At 48.8% G+C, this 16,514-nt stretch overlaps 1 protein-coding gene across 1 annotated transcript in view; it reads right to left on the bottom strand.

The window, feature by feature from the left end:
- CELF6 (CUGBP Elav-like family member 6) overlaps nucleotides 1-16,514 on the bottom strand; it is a 515,009-nt gene that overhangs the window by 70,186 nt on the left and 428,309 nt on the right. The window contains exon 5 of the mRNA XM_078685027.1: nucleotides 3,457-3,536. Coding sequence (XP_078541153.1) covers nucleotides 3,457-3,536 — 80 coding nt within the window. The remainder of the gene's footprint in view (nucleotides 1-3,456; nucleotides 3,537-16,514) is intronic.

A 16,514-nucleotide genomic window follows, 5' to 3' on the forward strand; every position in this document is an offset into this window, starting at 1 on the left:
TCAGGGTGTTGGCTTCTAAACTCTGGAATTCCCTTCCTATTCCCATCCGCAGCATAAAGCTCTATCTGCCTCTTTCCGCAAAGCTATTAAAACGTTCCTTTTCCCTCCACTATAAGCTGTTCAGTTGCTACTAGCTGCACCCATCTGGTTTCAGCGCCGGGACGCCCCTTTGATGGGGCAGCCGTGCGCTTTATAAATCAGTCTAACATAACATAACAGACAGGACAGAGAAAGAAGAGGACAGAAGGGTGAACAGTGATGACAGTGATGCACAAACAGAGATGAACACGAACAGAATGATAAATAAGATGTCCAGGGAGAGAAAAGACAGGATCAATAGGAGATCAGGAAGTGACCAGAGAAGACCGTGAGTGAGGAAGAATGAGAGAAATGGAGAGAGAAACAGAGACAGTGAAAAAAAAAAAAGCCGTGAAAGAAACTGTGACAGACACAGAAGCGGACACTGATCGTAAATAGGAAAACAAGAGAGTGGAATGAGAGAAGAATATGAACAGAGATATTAAAAGCATGCACCTGAAAATAATTAGGGCGCTGAGAGGGAGCAAGATTTCCTGGAAGATATCAGAGAGGTCTAGATAGAGAAAAAAGAGGATCAGTGATAGAGCTCAGAAACTAAGAGAAAGGAAGCAAGACAGACTCAGTAAGAAAAAGGAAAAAAAAGAAGGATAGAGCACATGGATGAGCACATAGGTGGAAGCATAGGGAAACGATGGGGGAGCATGAAAAAGAACAGCTATAGGACAAGAATAGAAAAAGAGAGGGCATGAGTGAAGGCCAGAAAGGCATAAAGGACCAGCGAGAGACCAGGTGACAAGAAAGGAAAGAGAGCGGGCTGATATTGACTCGAAAGGATGAAGCAAACACTGTGATTAAAGAATGACAAAAGAAAACAGAGAAAGTGATCAAATAATAATAGCCTGAGACGACACGATAAAGGCATGCAAAAAGTGACAGTGAGTACAGAGAATGAAAAGAAGAGATGACAGACAGACCAGAGGACAGTCAAATAATAATTATGGATAATAGGAAGGAGTCTGCAAGAGGGAAATTGGATAGGACAAAGAATGCCAAGAAAGTAGGGCAGAAAATGATAAAAATGACAGAGGGGGCAGACCAAACATGGGAGACTATAGGTACATAAAAATGACAAACAAGAGAGGGAAGAGAATTATAGCACATGGGTGATGGGAACTAATGACAAGAGAAGAGACAGAGGGAACAGATGAAACCAGAGCAAGGAATGCTAAGAGAACAGAGGGGAGCAGAAACCAACAGGAGAGGACAAAAGGGATGATAAAACAACAAGAGGACAGAACGGGAACGGAGTGGGCATAAAGACAGAGAGAGAACATAGAGGACATAATGGAAAGCGTAGGAAAACCCCCAAAGAAAGACAGAAACAGTATAAAGTAAAGTTAAAGGAAATGACCAATAAGAGAAAAGAATGAATGCAGTGAAGGGACATAAACAATCAAATAGCAAAGATGTAAGGTATAGGGGAACCAACGGAGAATATAGAGGACCAGAGGGAAGGAACAATGAGAATCAAAGGAAGAACATAGAAACGATCAGAGAAAGAAAAAATAAAATACAGAAAAGAGGCACGAGACAGAAACCAAGACAGGCAATAAGAGAGCAAAAATACAAAAAGAACAAGTTACTTCCCTTCTGTAATGCTATTTTTGCGGGATACTCCATCTAATTTCAGATTCCTCACCTTGTGAATTTGCACCAGAGTGGATCTGGAAAACTCAATAGCGGTGCTCCTGCACGCTAGTAGGTGGTGTCATGTGACTCTGCATAGACACTGTTCAGCTCCGAAAGTAATGAACTAAGCCACATACTGGCACCACCCATGCGCGCTGGCGTCAGTTTCTTTCAAGAACTTGTCCGTTCCCTTAGATGCGGAGGTCGTCTGCAAATTAAACAAGCCAGTGTGCAGATTCCTAGACTGGGATCTTTTTGGATGGAAGAGACCATACAGTGGCATCCTGTAAGTCTATTTACCGGTTGTCATCGTGATAGGGTGGGGGGAAAACTCTTCCACATCCTCACCACTGTCGTCTCCATAAGGCTGGCACTGGTCTAATGTCCGTGCATGACAGTGAGGCAGTGGAGTCACATCAGAGTCAGATGGATTCAGTAAATGCTGAGGGACATCAAGATCCAGATATGGCCTTCTTCAACACCGGAGTCAGACACCACAAGGGGTTCCAGGTATTCACCCAGGGCTCGTTCCATTGGTGCAAACGCAAACGCTTGAGGAACCGGTGCCAATTCAGTGCTGGTGCCAACCCCAATCCCAGAACCTAAAGCAGGTTCAATAGGCCTAAACGGTACAGAGGGCAAACCCGCCAATGGTAATCCGACTGGGAGTTTTTGCGGATCTTTGGGTCCCGAAGATGAGCCAGAGGGAGCAGGAGCATCCCAAAGATGTGCATCATCACCGATCGAAAGGCCTCAACCTTCTGCGCTGTAATTGATGGACCCACAAACTCAGTGTGCATCACTATCAGTGATAGAATCGGTTCTCAGTGGAAGCAGAGCAAGACCTGGAGGTACGGAGATGCGCCAGTGCCCTCCCTGGGGAACAAGATTTGTGGAAAAGGGCAGAGTCCCATTTGGATTTCTTATGTTTCTTCTTCGATTTGCCTGAAAACTTTCCCTGTGATGAAGAGCTCCCTCGGGGATGACTTCTGGAGTGAGAGCATGAGTGGGTCCTCGCCTGCGACCTGAGCGGGACAGGCGCAGAGCCTTCTGGTGTTTCACCTCTGGCTTTTGGATGGCGTTAGGGTTTATCTGGGCGCCTTTGCAGGCCTTGGAATCGTGTTACAAATTTAAACAACAGAGCCACACCTTGTGGGGATCTTTCACCGATATTCGTTTTTGACAGTCACTACAAGGCTTCAATCCTGCTGTGTTAGGGACTGGTATCCTTTTCTCACTTAAAACTTTTTCTGAAGGAAATCTCTTCGCAGATTGAAGAAGGAAGGAGCAGCGCCCCGGAGTAGCGTCTGAAGGCACGAAAAGAAAGACATTGATGTCAGTGCGCATGGGTGGTGCTTATATACGCCTGTGTTTGTCACTTTCATAGTGGAACAGCATTGTTGCAGAGTCACTGTGCCACCTACTGGTGTGCAGCAGCACTGCATGGGCAGCACTGCATGGGATCATGTTGAGGACTAGTGGAAATTTACAAGGTGAGGATCTGCAGCTAGAAGTATTCATAAGAATAATATGTTTTAATTTATTGAGATGGATAAGCAGAATTGAAAGAGACAGTACCCAAAAGACGGGAGGGACAGAAGGAGAAAGAGAAAACTGGATATATAGAGCATAGAGAGAAATTATGAGAACAGAGGACAAAAGAAGCAATTAATGAAGATAGTGGTACTGTGGCTTTCTGATAAATAAACACATCATCCTTACTCTTACCGGCATAGTCTGGCAGCCATGAAGGCTGTGGATTGCTGCTTGGGCCTCAGCATGACTTCCATACTTGACAAAAGCACAACCTGCATGAAAAAATTAGAGATGCTTTATTAGGAAAGGAGGACAGGTTAGAGGAAAATAGGTCAAGAAGTAGTGCAAAAAGATTAAGGCTTCTAGTATTGGCTGGAACAATCATTGAAAGCTCATAATGAAAGAGAAGGCTTCAATCCTCCATGTTGAGGGGCAATTCTTGAGAAAGCTATAGCGGGCGCTTCACGTGCCGTAAACCCAAAGAGGCAAGGTTTATGGGGTACTTTACTGTTAAAGATGCAAATGACCTTGGCCAATAAAGCATCTTCCCATAGGTATATCAGTGCCTAACCGTATGCTGCACTTATTGATGATGATGGCCGTGCACTCGGCCATCCACTCCTAGGCAAAGACTCACTGGACTGAAACACCTCTAGCCACTCCAAGTCCAGCACGGAGTAAATTGGAGAATGTGTGGCAGAATAATCCCACATACAGTTTTACGAATTTCTACAATTGTTTCTTGCTCATTAGAACAGAGAAGGGGAGGGGAAGCAAGACTTGGCCTCAACTGATTAAAATGAGGAAGATCATGATCCACGTCTATTAAATACTGCTCGACTTAGAACATCCCAGTCTCAATGTCGAAGTGAGGGATAGATGTACTACGTTTTGCGATTCGCAAGCCGGTTGCAGAATGGTTTGTGAATTGCAAAACAACATGGTGCGATGTACAATTAGGAAATCACAAATCACAAATGTGCTAAGCGTTTGCCCATAAAGAATTGCTGCAAAAGAAAAGAAATGTCACTTGCAAAATACCATGTAGTCAAAGCAGGTGGCAATCCAATGTCAACATTAACAATTAATGCTAAATGCATTTAAACAATCACAGTACATTACCACTCTGACAAGTTGTGTTACGTGATGGTTTTAGGTACAAAAGGCAGGATATAAAGAAATGAGCACATTAAATATACCTACAGCAGAGGTTTTGAATTCTAAGTAGAAAATACAATACCTCAAAGATGTCAGACAGGTATTTGAAACATATGCTGTGTGATGACCCATTGGCTCACAAGTAACTACACATTATTGTAAGACACACCATATCAAACGCTTTTACGAAAATAATGAAGCACTATACAAAGAAGGCAAAACAATCACATATTAAACATGTCATAAATGAGGTGCAATGACTTTTCTATACTGTTCCATATTAATTAGTAATGTGGCTTTCACTGCAGTGTGTAATGTTAGTTTGCAGTTCAAAGGTTCACTGCTCAAATGCTGACAATGCACATAGCGCATATGAGGTAATTTCAATTAAACATTGCCTGTTTGAGGGATACATAGCAACATTTTAATTAAAAAATACACAAACACAGTGTTCATTAGTATGCAATCTAGCCAGCGCTATATTCAAATAAATAAATAACACAGTTTATTGGATAACAAAGGTACATGTTATAGTACTAAAACATCAATATGTCTATATGTTTGAATTGAGCATCCAAGACAAACCTGAGAATAGTTGTCATCAGAATGTCAAAATATTATCACTTGTGCATGGAGTACAATATATATATATAAACAAAGCCCTCAATTATACAAAATATAAATTACCTAATGTATGTTAATGACTGTTGATACTACTTGTACCCAACATGAATTGTGCAAAGTACTTCAACTCATTAAAACCAAATGTACCTGCAACATCCTTCGACCCACCTGAGTCCTAGCTTTAGGACACCCCCGCGCCGCACGGCCACCAGCTGCTGCGTGTGTCTCCCCGCCTGTCTGCCTCGGCTACCGCCGCGTGACCACGCCCCCTGCCTTCGAGCGGCGTGGTCCGTGCTCGCCTGACCTGCAGGCTCCTGGGCGCCGCTTCTCGTCCTGTGCCCCTGTTGTTGGTATTGTTGTAATTGTTTTGTATTTTTCCTCTCTGTAGTGCCTGGTTTCCGGTTTGTAAGCTGCCCTTCGTCTTCCCTCCCCGCTTCCCGCCAATGCCGATAACCCCGCCCCTTTTCTCTTCTGTACCCTCCCCGCTCCCGCCTCCCAGCAGCTCCGCCCCCGCGCACTTGGCCATATATGGCGACCGTGCGACGCAGGTGAGTGTGTCCTATCTTTAGGACACCCCCGCGCCGCACGGCCACCAGCTGCTGCGTGTGCCTCCCCGCCTGTCTGCCTCGGCTACCGCCGCGTGACCACGCCCCCTGCCTTCGAGCGGCGTGGTCCGTGCTCGCCTGACCTGCAGGCTCCTGGGCGCCGCTTCTCGCCCTGTGCCCGTGTTGTTGGTATTGTTGTAATTGTTTTGTATTTTTCCTCTCTGTAGTGCCTGGTTTCCGGTTTGTAAGCTGCCCTTCGTCTTCCCTCCCCGCTCCCCGCTTCCCGCCACTGCCGATAACCCCGCCCCTTTTCTCTTCTGTACCCTCCCCGCTCCCGCCTCCCAGCTGCTCCGCCCCCCGCGCAGTTCGCCATATATGGCGACCGTGCGACGCAGGTGAGTGTGTCCTAGCTTTAGGACACCCCCGCGCTGCACGGCCACCAGCTGCTGCGTGTGCCTCCCCGTCTGTCTGCCTCGGCTACCGCCGCGTGACCACGCCCCCTGCCTTCGAGCGGCGTGGTCCGTGCTCGCCTGACCTGCAGGCTCCTGGGCGCCGCTTCTCGCCCTGTGCCCCTGTTGTTGGTATTGTTGTAATTGTTTTGTATTTTTCCTCTCTGTAGTGCCTGGTTTCCGGTTTGTAAGCTGCCCTTCGTCTTCCCTCCCCGCTCCCCGCTTCCCGCCACTGCCGATAACCCCGCCCCTTTTCTCTTCTGTACCCTCCCCGCTCCCGCCTCCCAGCTGCTCCGCCCCCCGCGCACTTCGCCATATATGGCGACCGTGCGAACGCGCAGCGTTGACGCGCAGCGGGCGCGCCGATTGTGCGCCGAAGGCGCGCCAAAGGTAAGCCCGTCTGCGCCCGTCCGCGCCTGGACCGCGCCCAGTGCCAGGACCCCTGGCCCTCGAGGACCCCGGCCCACCCGCCTGACGTACACTGCCGCCACCCTCATCGCACTCAACACCGGCCGAATCCCAGGATGCTACCGAGCCACTCCGAGACGCACCCACGGACCCTTCAGCTGCCACGCCTGCAAGTTCACCTGCATCCGGACCTGCCCTGCACCAGCACCTGCCAAGCCGAACACCAGCAGCAACCACCTCAAGTGCATCCTGCTGAACACCCGCTCCGTCCACAGACACGCCATCGAACTCTGGAACCTCCTCGACACCACAGCCCCTGACGTTGCCTTCCTCACGGAGACCTGGATGAACGCCTCTTCAGCGCCCGACATCGCCATCGCCATCCCAGAGGGCTACAAGATCACCCGGAGGGACCGCAACGCCAACCAGATGGGTGGAGGCATCGCCATCATCCACAGGAACACCATCCGCATCACGACCAGCACCGACAACACCCTAACGACCGCCGAACACCTGCACTTCCAGATCCACACCGACCCCAAGACCACCCTCAGAGGCACCCTGATCTACCGACCCCCGGGACCACGCACACAATTCAGCGAGGACATCGCCGACTTCGTCAGCCCGCATGCCCTCCCCTCCGCTGACTACATCCTCCTGGGGGACCTCAACTTCCACCTGGAGAACAACAACGACCGCAACACCACCACCCTGCTAGACAACCTCGCCAACCTTGGACTCAAGCAGCTGGTGTCCACCGCCACCCACCTCGCCGGACACACACTCGACGCCGTCTTCTCATCCAGCAAAGACATCGCCTTCAGCCACGCCACTGGACTCCACTGGACGGACCACAGCTGCGTCCACTTCACCTTCAAAAGAACGACGATCCACCACCACCAGCAACGGGTTGCCCGAAGAAGCTGGAACAAGATCACAGCCGACCAGCTCGCCGCTTCCCTGAGCCAGCACCCGCCTGCCAGATCAGCGAACCCTAGCCAGGCCGCCGACCACCTCTCAAAGTGGATCAACAACTGCGCGGACGAACTCGCCCCTCTGAGGACCCCGCCCAGCAGACCCGGCAGCAAGAAAGCCCCATGGTTCACCGACGAACTCAAGAGCTCCAAGAAGAACTGCCGAGCCCTCGAGAAAGTCTGGAGAAGAGAACCAACACCGGACAACATGACCACCCTCAAGCTCGCCTCCCGGAAGCACCACCAACTGATCCGCGCCACCAAGAAAACTGCATTCAAGGACCGGCTGGACAACAACGCACACAACTGCAAGGAACTCTTCAACATCGTGAAAGAGCTCTCCAACCCCAACGCCGGAAACAACGACATCACCCCATCGCAAGACCTCTGCAACTCCCTCGCCTCCTACTTCCACAACAAGATCGCGGACATACACAACAGCTTCAGCATTCAACCGACGCACGCCACGACCGCAGCAACGCCGCCCACCACCACCCTCCGCGCCTGGACTCCGATCAGCACCGAAGACACCGTCCGCATGATGAACTCTGTCCACTCCGGATCTCCGACCGACCCCTGCCCTCACCACGTCTTCAACATGGCCGACGCTGTCATCGCACCCTACCTGCGGGACATTATCAACACCTCCTTCGACACCGCCACCTTCCCTGAGAGCTGGAAGCACGCCGAACTCAGCGCTCTTCTCAAGAAACCCACAGCGGACCCCACCGAACTCAAGAATTACCGCCCCATCTCGCTCCTCCCGTTTCCAGCCAAAGTCATCGAGAAGACCGTCAACAAACAGCTGGCCGCCTTCCTCGAGACAAATGGATCCCTCGACCCTTCACAGTCTGGCTTCCGAGCCAACCACAGCACCGAGACCGCCCTCATCGCTGCCACCGACGACATCCGAGCCCTGATGGACAACGGAGAGACAGCGGCCCTCATCCTCCTAGACCTCTCCGCGGCTTTCGACACTGTCTGCCATCGCACCCTAGTGCAGCACCTCAGCAACGTCGGAATCCAGGAGAAAGCACTGGAGTGGATCATCTCCTTCCTCGACGGAAGAACACAGAGAGTCCGCCTACCACCGTACAAGTCAGAGGCCACCGAAGTCATCTGCGGCGTCCCTCAAGGATCCTCGCTGAGCCCCACCCTCTTCAACGTCTACATGAGCCCCCTCGCGGCCATCGCACGCCAACACAACCTCAACATAATCTCCTACGCCGACGACACCCAGCTGATCCTCTCCCTGACCAACGACCCCGCCGCCGCCAGAGCCAATCTGCACGAAGGGATGAAAGATGTAGCCGAGTGGATGACGACCAGCCGTCTGAAACTGAACTCAGAGAAGACGGAGGTCCTCATCCTGGGCTCTTCACCCTCCGCCTGGGACGACGCCTGGTGGCCCCCCGCCCTAGGCTCCGCACCCAAACCGACGGACCACGCACGCAACCTGGGCTTCATCCTGGACAATTCCCTGTCCATGACCAGACAAGTCAACGCCGTCTCCTCGTCGTGCTTCAACATCCTACGCATGCTTCGGAAGATCTTCTGGTGGATCCCCACCGAGACCAGGAAAACCGTCACCCAGGCCCTCGTCACCAGCCGACTGGACTACGGCAACGCCCTCTACGCCGGTACCACCGCCAAGCTCCAGAAGAGACTCCAGCGGATCCAGAACGCCTCAGCCAGACTCATCCTCGACATCCCATGAAACAGCCACATCTCCGGACATCTGAGAGACCTGCATTGGCTCCCCGTCAACAAAAGAACCACCTTCCGCCTCCTCACCCACGCACACAAAGCCCTTCACGATCAAGGCCCGAGCTACCTCAACAGCCGAATCAACTTCTACGCTCCCAAACGCCACCTCCGATCAGCCAGCCACGCCCTCGCCGCCGTCCCCCGCATCCGAAGAGCGACAACAGGAGGAAGGTCCTTCTCCTACCTGGCCGCCAAGACCTGGAACTCCCTCCCGACCGACCTGCGCCTGACCCAAGACCACCTCTCCTTCAGGAAGAAGCTCAAGACCTGGCTGTTCGAGCAGTAACGGCACCCCCCCCCCCCAAGCGCCTTGAGACCCCACGGGTAAGTAGTGCGCTATATAAATGTCTTTGATTGATTGATTGATTGATTGAGTGCAGGCGATGACAGCTTGTGCGTTCAACTACATCACGACTTACTGGGGTCCTCATGCTAAGGCCCCTGTTTGAATATTATTCGGGCCCACATGCTTTAGATCCCTGTACATATAACACTCTACATGCCACCTGCCTGCTGCCCTCTTTGTCCCTGTGTGTCATGAACACTTTGGGTGAGTACTGCTGTTACATGGACAAGTTATCCCAGCGCTAGACTCAAGGAGGGGTCCACAGTGTTGCATTCCCTCCTTTGAACACATGGCTTCACTGTGTCAGCTGCAAGGCCTACTGTATAGTTAGTTCAGGGGTTTCTTTCACAGATGCCACAACTGTGGACACATTGTGTTTCATTGCATGTATTCTCCTACCCAGCATGTTGTGGCCTACAACTGTCTCAGCTGCAGATACTATAGTGAATCCAACTTCCGGTATTCTTGTCTAGCTTGTGTGTCTATGTCTCAGCAGCAGGGGTGGGGTGTTTGTAATGTCAGCCTTCGCCATAGCCTTCTGAGAGCTTTCTTGGGCTATGTGACGTCACTGCGGGGGGTGTCACATTATCCCCTCCTTTTCTTGTTTTTCCTGTGCCATTTCGTCAGTATTCATAGTGTCAGTCTCTTCCTTGTCTGTTGGAGGTGGGAAGTCTATATTAACTATGGACAAATACATAATTTCATATTGACAAAGTGATGTAATGACAAACGTTTTAAAAATTGTTTGAGAATACTTTCAAATAATAAATATGTCACTTTTGATGACCCCAAAAGTAAGCTTTTTGTTTTAAAAATATAAAAGTCACAAGTGTATTTGTAAATGCTCTTAACCCTTTCGCTGCAGTGGCAATTCCGCCGCAGCGCTGAGGGGCGGGCGCGCGGCGCTCCGACGCTGGTGACGGAACCGCTCCGCCACGCCCCTCGGCTGGGCTGTGCTTGTGACGCAGCGGTTCCGTCACGGCCCCGCCTGCTCAATAGAACGTGTCACGCAGGCGCAAAATCAGCGCTGCGCAGGCGCGTCGAGCGGGCCGTGACGGAACCGCTCCGTCACCAGCACAGCCCACCCGAGGGGCGTGACGGAGCGGTTTCGTCACCAGCGTGGGAGGGGTTAAATGATAATTTATTAATATATTACAGGTGCAAATGATATGTGTGAATTGTCACATTTCACAAGCCTGCATCTTCTATACGGCAGTGACTTACCGGTTGATGGACCTACATTTGCATCATATGTTGTACTTTTGGTGGCAGTTGGCCTATCTGCTGTACCAGGCACTCGGGTGCGTTGTTCAATCTCTTCTGTTGATGTGGAAATCGTTTCAAAACTTCTTCCTTCTCCAACTATAGATGCCTCATAGAGATTTGTATCTAGGTTGTCATCCCACCTCTTACACAACTCTTAATTCTACGTTGTTGTTTCCCATAGAAATGACCTGGTCTTGGCTAGTAGTCCATATATGTAGTCTTGTTCTGCGGATACTTCCTGTGTAGAGTATATCCAGCTCTCCGTCAGAACAAACACTTCTTTCTATAGCTCCTCTGCTCCTCCTGTGTGGTTGCTGTACCCTCCTTGATGGGCATTTCTCACAAGCCTGGCCCCCCTGCCTGTTCACTGTAGGATTGCTCACTAGCAGAGAATCCTTTGGGTGTGGAACTCATCTCAATGGTTTGATGTCATCAATAGCTGCCAATGATCAATCCCAATTTGCAACTTTTACCAATATACAAGTTGTGATTCTCTATTTTGCGAATGCAAACGTTAATGAATTGCTCTGTCACACCATCATGCAAAGATACATACAGTTTAGTAATTCACAATTTGGTAGAAGTCAAAAACTATGAATCGCAAAATTGAATGTTGGTGCATCTGGCCCTAAAGTTCAGTTTACATTCGTTCATAAAATCCATTGATAGCACCAGTACAAAACTGGTGTTCACTGTGTACAACTAACTGCATAGCAAGCATTTGGAGCCTGGAGCATGCAATGGCAAGGGAACTGCTGAGTAAAATGTGCCCAGAATCGGGGATTCTCTCACTAAAAGAAACAATAATAAGGGTTACAGTGTTCTAAAATGCGAAACGCCAACTGGTTACAACTTCATAACAAAGTATGAACAATGTTATCTATTACAAGCATGAAAAAGACCCCTAAAAACATCAAAATGTTTTAGTCATGCATGATTTTAAAACATCTGCAGTCAGATTAGTTAAATCCCATGTGGGCTGCGGAAGAGTCCACATGAGTTGCATGCTGTCACTTACAGGTAGGACTTGTTACCCCCTCACATCTCTTCTTGACCCTCTGAACTGGAAGTCCCTTGGGTAGATAGATGCTTTTGTAACAAGGGCTATAATTTGAGATTGGCAGTTTGGAGTCAACACAACTGAATTCCACTCCATCTGCATTCCATTTTGCTTATAAACGGTAAAGCGGTACAAAAGGGGGGTGGTGGTGGACGGAGCATCTGAACCAAACAAACACTCACACCCAGTCAAGAGATCTGGGTTTAATCTATCACCGTTCTTTAGCCCACTCTGCCACCTCAGTTCAGACATGGCCATATGCAAATCAGTCTGACCCTGAGCCTCATGGGAACAGTTCAGCCCGAACTGCCAAGCCATGCCTTCCCTGGACCGGAAACATGCTTCCTAGGACCGGTTTCTGGCATTACAGCCGTCTTCAGCCAGGCTTGCTTGTATCCAGTGGCAAAGTGAGCAAGTCTCACCATATGTAGCAAAAGTCCCCCAGGAGTCCACACCCCCTCGACAAAGTTCAGAAGTGTTGGCAAAGATTTTTCTCAGTTTAGTGAGATAGAGGTACCAGTCATTCATTACTTTATAGAGGGCTTCTCTTGAACTAATATAGTGAATACATTTCGGCATGTCCCTCCATAGAGAGCACCATTGTGCTTAATTTACATCTTCCTATATTACATGCTCCTAAAAAGCAAAATGTTGCGGTCTGGGGGAGGGGAAATGTGGAGAGCAATAATGAGTACAAAAAGGAAATGTTGGCCCTGAAGGCCCCCCAACCATTTAACACATTGCTCGATGGGGGTCCGATCTTGTGTGGCAGCCAGCCGAACTTCGGGGTGTAGTTCCCAGTGTCGTAGTTGTGTATAATGGTAATGCTCTGTGTCTGGAAGGTGGAAGTTTATCTTGCAAGTATCAACGTCAAGACATCTCAATTATAGAACAGATCAGCAAGGGTAAGGCACCCCCTCTTCCTCCAAGCATCAAGGGGGCCAGGCACAAGGGTCGGAAGGAATGCTGAGCTGAATATGGGGTGTGTAGGGGAATGTAAAGGTAATCCACCCTGCAGTCTTAAATACCTCACCCCACATTCTGAGTTGTTCTAGTTGGGGTGCTAAGGTACGCGTTTGGGGGTTGATTTGCTTTAGGTTTCCATAGCACATCCCAAATAACTCTCCTCACTCTCACCCTGTCCATATGAAACCAATTATCTGATTCACGGACAGGCCACTCAGAAATGACACATAGCTGGGCCGCTTTATAGTAAAGGTAGAAATCTGGAAGGCTGCTGGAGTCTTTGGGGAGCCGTAGCAGCTTTAAAGGTAAGCAGGCCCTGCGATTCTACATGATTAATCGTGTAAATAGGGTGCCCAGGGTAGAAAAAAAGTACTGGCCCATGTCTATGGGAAGGCTTTGGAAGAGGTACAAAACACTAGGCAGTACAGACACATTTATGGCGTAGATATGCCCAAGCCAGGAAAGGTACATAGGAGCTCAGCGTTTGAGGTCCGCCTTCAGTTGAGCCAGAAGCGGCGGAAAGTTTGCTCGATATGTCTGCTAGCTTGGGGGTGATTATGGTACCAAGGTAGGTAATTTCTTTCTTAGCTCAGTGGAAGGCTGTAGAGGCCGACCAAGGTATCCATGTTAGCTTTAGGCAGCATTAAAATTGAGAACAAATGATTTAGTTCAATACATTTTATAGCCTGCCCCTTCTTCAAAGAGGCATAATTCCTCTGGAACACTGATAAGGAGGAAAGGGTATTAGTGAGCGTTAAGAGTACATCGGCTGCAAATAAATAATTCATATGCTCTCCAGAGCCAAAGGTGATCACCTGAATGTCAGATAAGGACTGAATTCTGTCTGCTAGGGGGTCCGATGCGGAGCGCAAATAGGAGTGGGGGTCTGTCTTGTCCACCTCTCTAGCTAGAAATGATCAGAGCCTACTCAATTCACTAAGTCCCTAGACCTAGGAGTCACATAGTTAGCTCGTAACATGGCTGTGAATCGATCACAGAAGCCATAGCCCTTAAGAGTGTTAAATAGGAATGGCCAGTCTACCTGATCAAATGCCTTTTTGGCATCGAGAATTAATAGTATGACGGGTATGCGTTTGTTCGTCACCTTTTCCATCAGATGAAGCACCCACCTCAAGTTATCAAGCATATGTCTTCTGTTAATGACACCGGATTGATCCCAGTGGATCAAATCCGGCATCAAGTCATCCTGTCTGGAGACGAGAAGTTTAGAATAAAGTTTAGCAACCGGATTTACGAGTGAGATAGGTCTATACAAACCACACAAACTAAGATCCTTTCCTGGCTTCGGGATCACAGATATTAAGACCTCCCTCATAGAAGGCATCACCGTTCCTACCTCTGCTATGTAATTAAACAGAGAGGCCATATAGGGGACCAGGTCAGAGCTGAAAGTCTTATAGAACTGAGTCATAACACCGCCTGGCCCTTGAGACTTTCAGACCTGTTTTCGCCTGTTTGGCGCACTTTATCCATACTAATAGTTTGCCCAATAGGCCATTCTGGAGAGGAGTCACCTGTTGGTGTCCCACCTGGTCCAAATCAGCTATATAAAGTTGTTTGTAAAAATCAATGAATATTTTTGCCTTCTCTGTGTCAGAACTGGCACGGTATCTTGAAGGTCATTTAAGGTCTCCAATATTCTCGCTTGACCCCGAGTTCCCTCGCCAGCTAAGATTCAACCTTATAACCCTGTTCGTAGGTTGTGCTCCTAAGGCACAGGAGGGAGAATTCTGCCCTGTTGGTATGAATAACATTGATTTTCCCCTGTACGGCTTTGTCTTTTCACAGCAGGATAAGCGATGGGTGGGCCTTATGTTCTTGCTCAGAAGTGTTTAACTCGTTTTCTAGGTATAACCGGTATTTTGCTCTCTGTCTATTTACACATTTTCTTCTCAGTGCTGCCTTAAAGGCATCCCATTGAGTTGCTGCAGTTGTGTCAACAGCATTATTTAGCTGAAAGTATTCCTGTTACCGTATGGCTTTCCGCAGGTCATCTCTAAAGACACGATCTCTGGTGAGGGAGTTAGGGAAGAATCAATGGCGATATCGTGAGGGAGCATGTCCTCAATCCAGTGTTGTCACTACTGGTGCGTGATCAGAAATAGTGATTGGGTGGACACCAAATTTGCGAGGAAGGATTGGCTGAGGAACACATAATGCAGCTTAGAGCAGGTGCGATGTGAGTGTGAGAAAAAGGTGTAGTCATGTGAGGTGTGGTAGAGCGCACATCAAGTTTCTATGAATAGGGGAGTGCTGTCAAAGGCCGAGTTCCACGTGAGAATAAAATCTCCCATTAAAAATATACTGCCTTTTGCAAACCCCAACAACATTAGTAGGAGAAAATGCACAAATGGGGCTTAGTTAGTATTGTGCATGTAAACAGATGCACAGTTGGTTAATCTGACCCCAAGGTGGCCCTTGACTAGTACAATCTTCTCTTTCTTACCAGTTTTATATCCTTCGAGTTGGAATTCCGTGGATGAGTGAGCCATAATTGCCACCCCATTATATGTTTTGGGGAGTCTGAGGATTTGTACATCGCTGGATAATATTTGTGAAGTAACCTGTGAGCCTCATTATGCTTAAGGTGTGTCTCCTGGAGAGCCACTACATTATAGTGCTGAACATGTAGATATCTCCATAGCTTGTGACACATTTTAGGAGAATTCAGGCCCTTTATGTTTCAGGTGAGTGTGTTGATTGCCATGGTGTAAATGGGGCTGTCTGTCTCTTAATGACGCCCCAACTGCACCCACTAATGGGTCACCCATGGCAGTCCTTCTACTTAAAACACCCTCTTCCTCCCCGACCCTCCTTAGCCTGCACTGATCCGTGCCTCCCAAATCTCCCTCCTATGCCACCAGTAAATGAGAACAAAACTGTAAAACAAAAATAAGTGGGACAACTGGTCCTATTTCTAACCTACTATGTAAATGGATTTACAACCTGATGGTCTAGAACCACTAAAGCATCTACAAAAAAGCAAATTCATTTAAAGAAATCTGATAGCAATAAAGATGATCAATCAGCAGTCAGTAATTGAGGAAATACAGAGGCGAGAAGGCACGAGAAAAAATGTCATGCATCTTGACGGATATCCAGTGTCCTCGCTACATCCAGGCAGTGATGTCTGCATCGTCAGATAAACGGCAGTTCACCTCACCGAGAGACATTAGTCTCCGACCCTGGGTGCAGCAAGCTATGACACCAACCCTGTCCTGAAGTAGAAACGAACAGCGATCGCGAGTCAACGTCTCTTCTGTTGGAGTGGGTGATTTGAGCAAGCCATACTGGCATACTTTGAGCTCCGTTGAGACCATTACTCAAGGTTTCCTGGCCATCATCCACCTGCTGATCATTCAAGGCAGGCATCTCCAAGAAAGCTATTGCTTCTAAGAGGTCTGTAAGATGGCATGTTTTTTTGCGGGATTCAAAGGCTAATCCAAATGGATATGTCCAAAGATATTTAATGTGTTCTCTCATCAATTTATCAATCACCGGCTTAAAGTGTTGACATCTGGCTAGAGTGGCAGAAGCTATATCCTTAAAAAGTGAGCAAGTAGCTCCTTGAAAGGCAACTGTCCCAGCCTTCCGTGCCACCTGGAAGATAGCTACCATAAACTTGAAGGAGTGGAGTACGTCATGGACCTTATTCTCTCACCAGAC

This window comes from Lissotriton helveticus, chromosome 3_2, assembly GCF_964261635.1.
Source record: "Lissotriton helveticus chromosome 3_2, aLisHel1.1, whole genome shotgun sequence".
NCBI classification, from domain to species: Eukaryota; Metazoa; Chordata; class Amphibia; order Caudata; family Salamandridae; genus Lissotriton; species Lissotriton helveticus.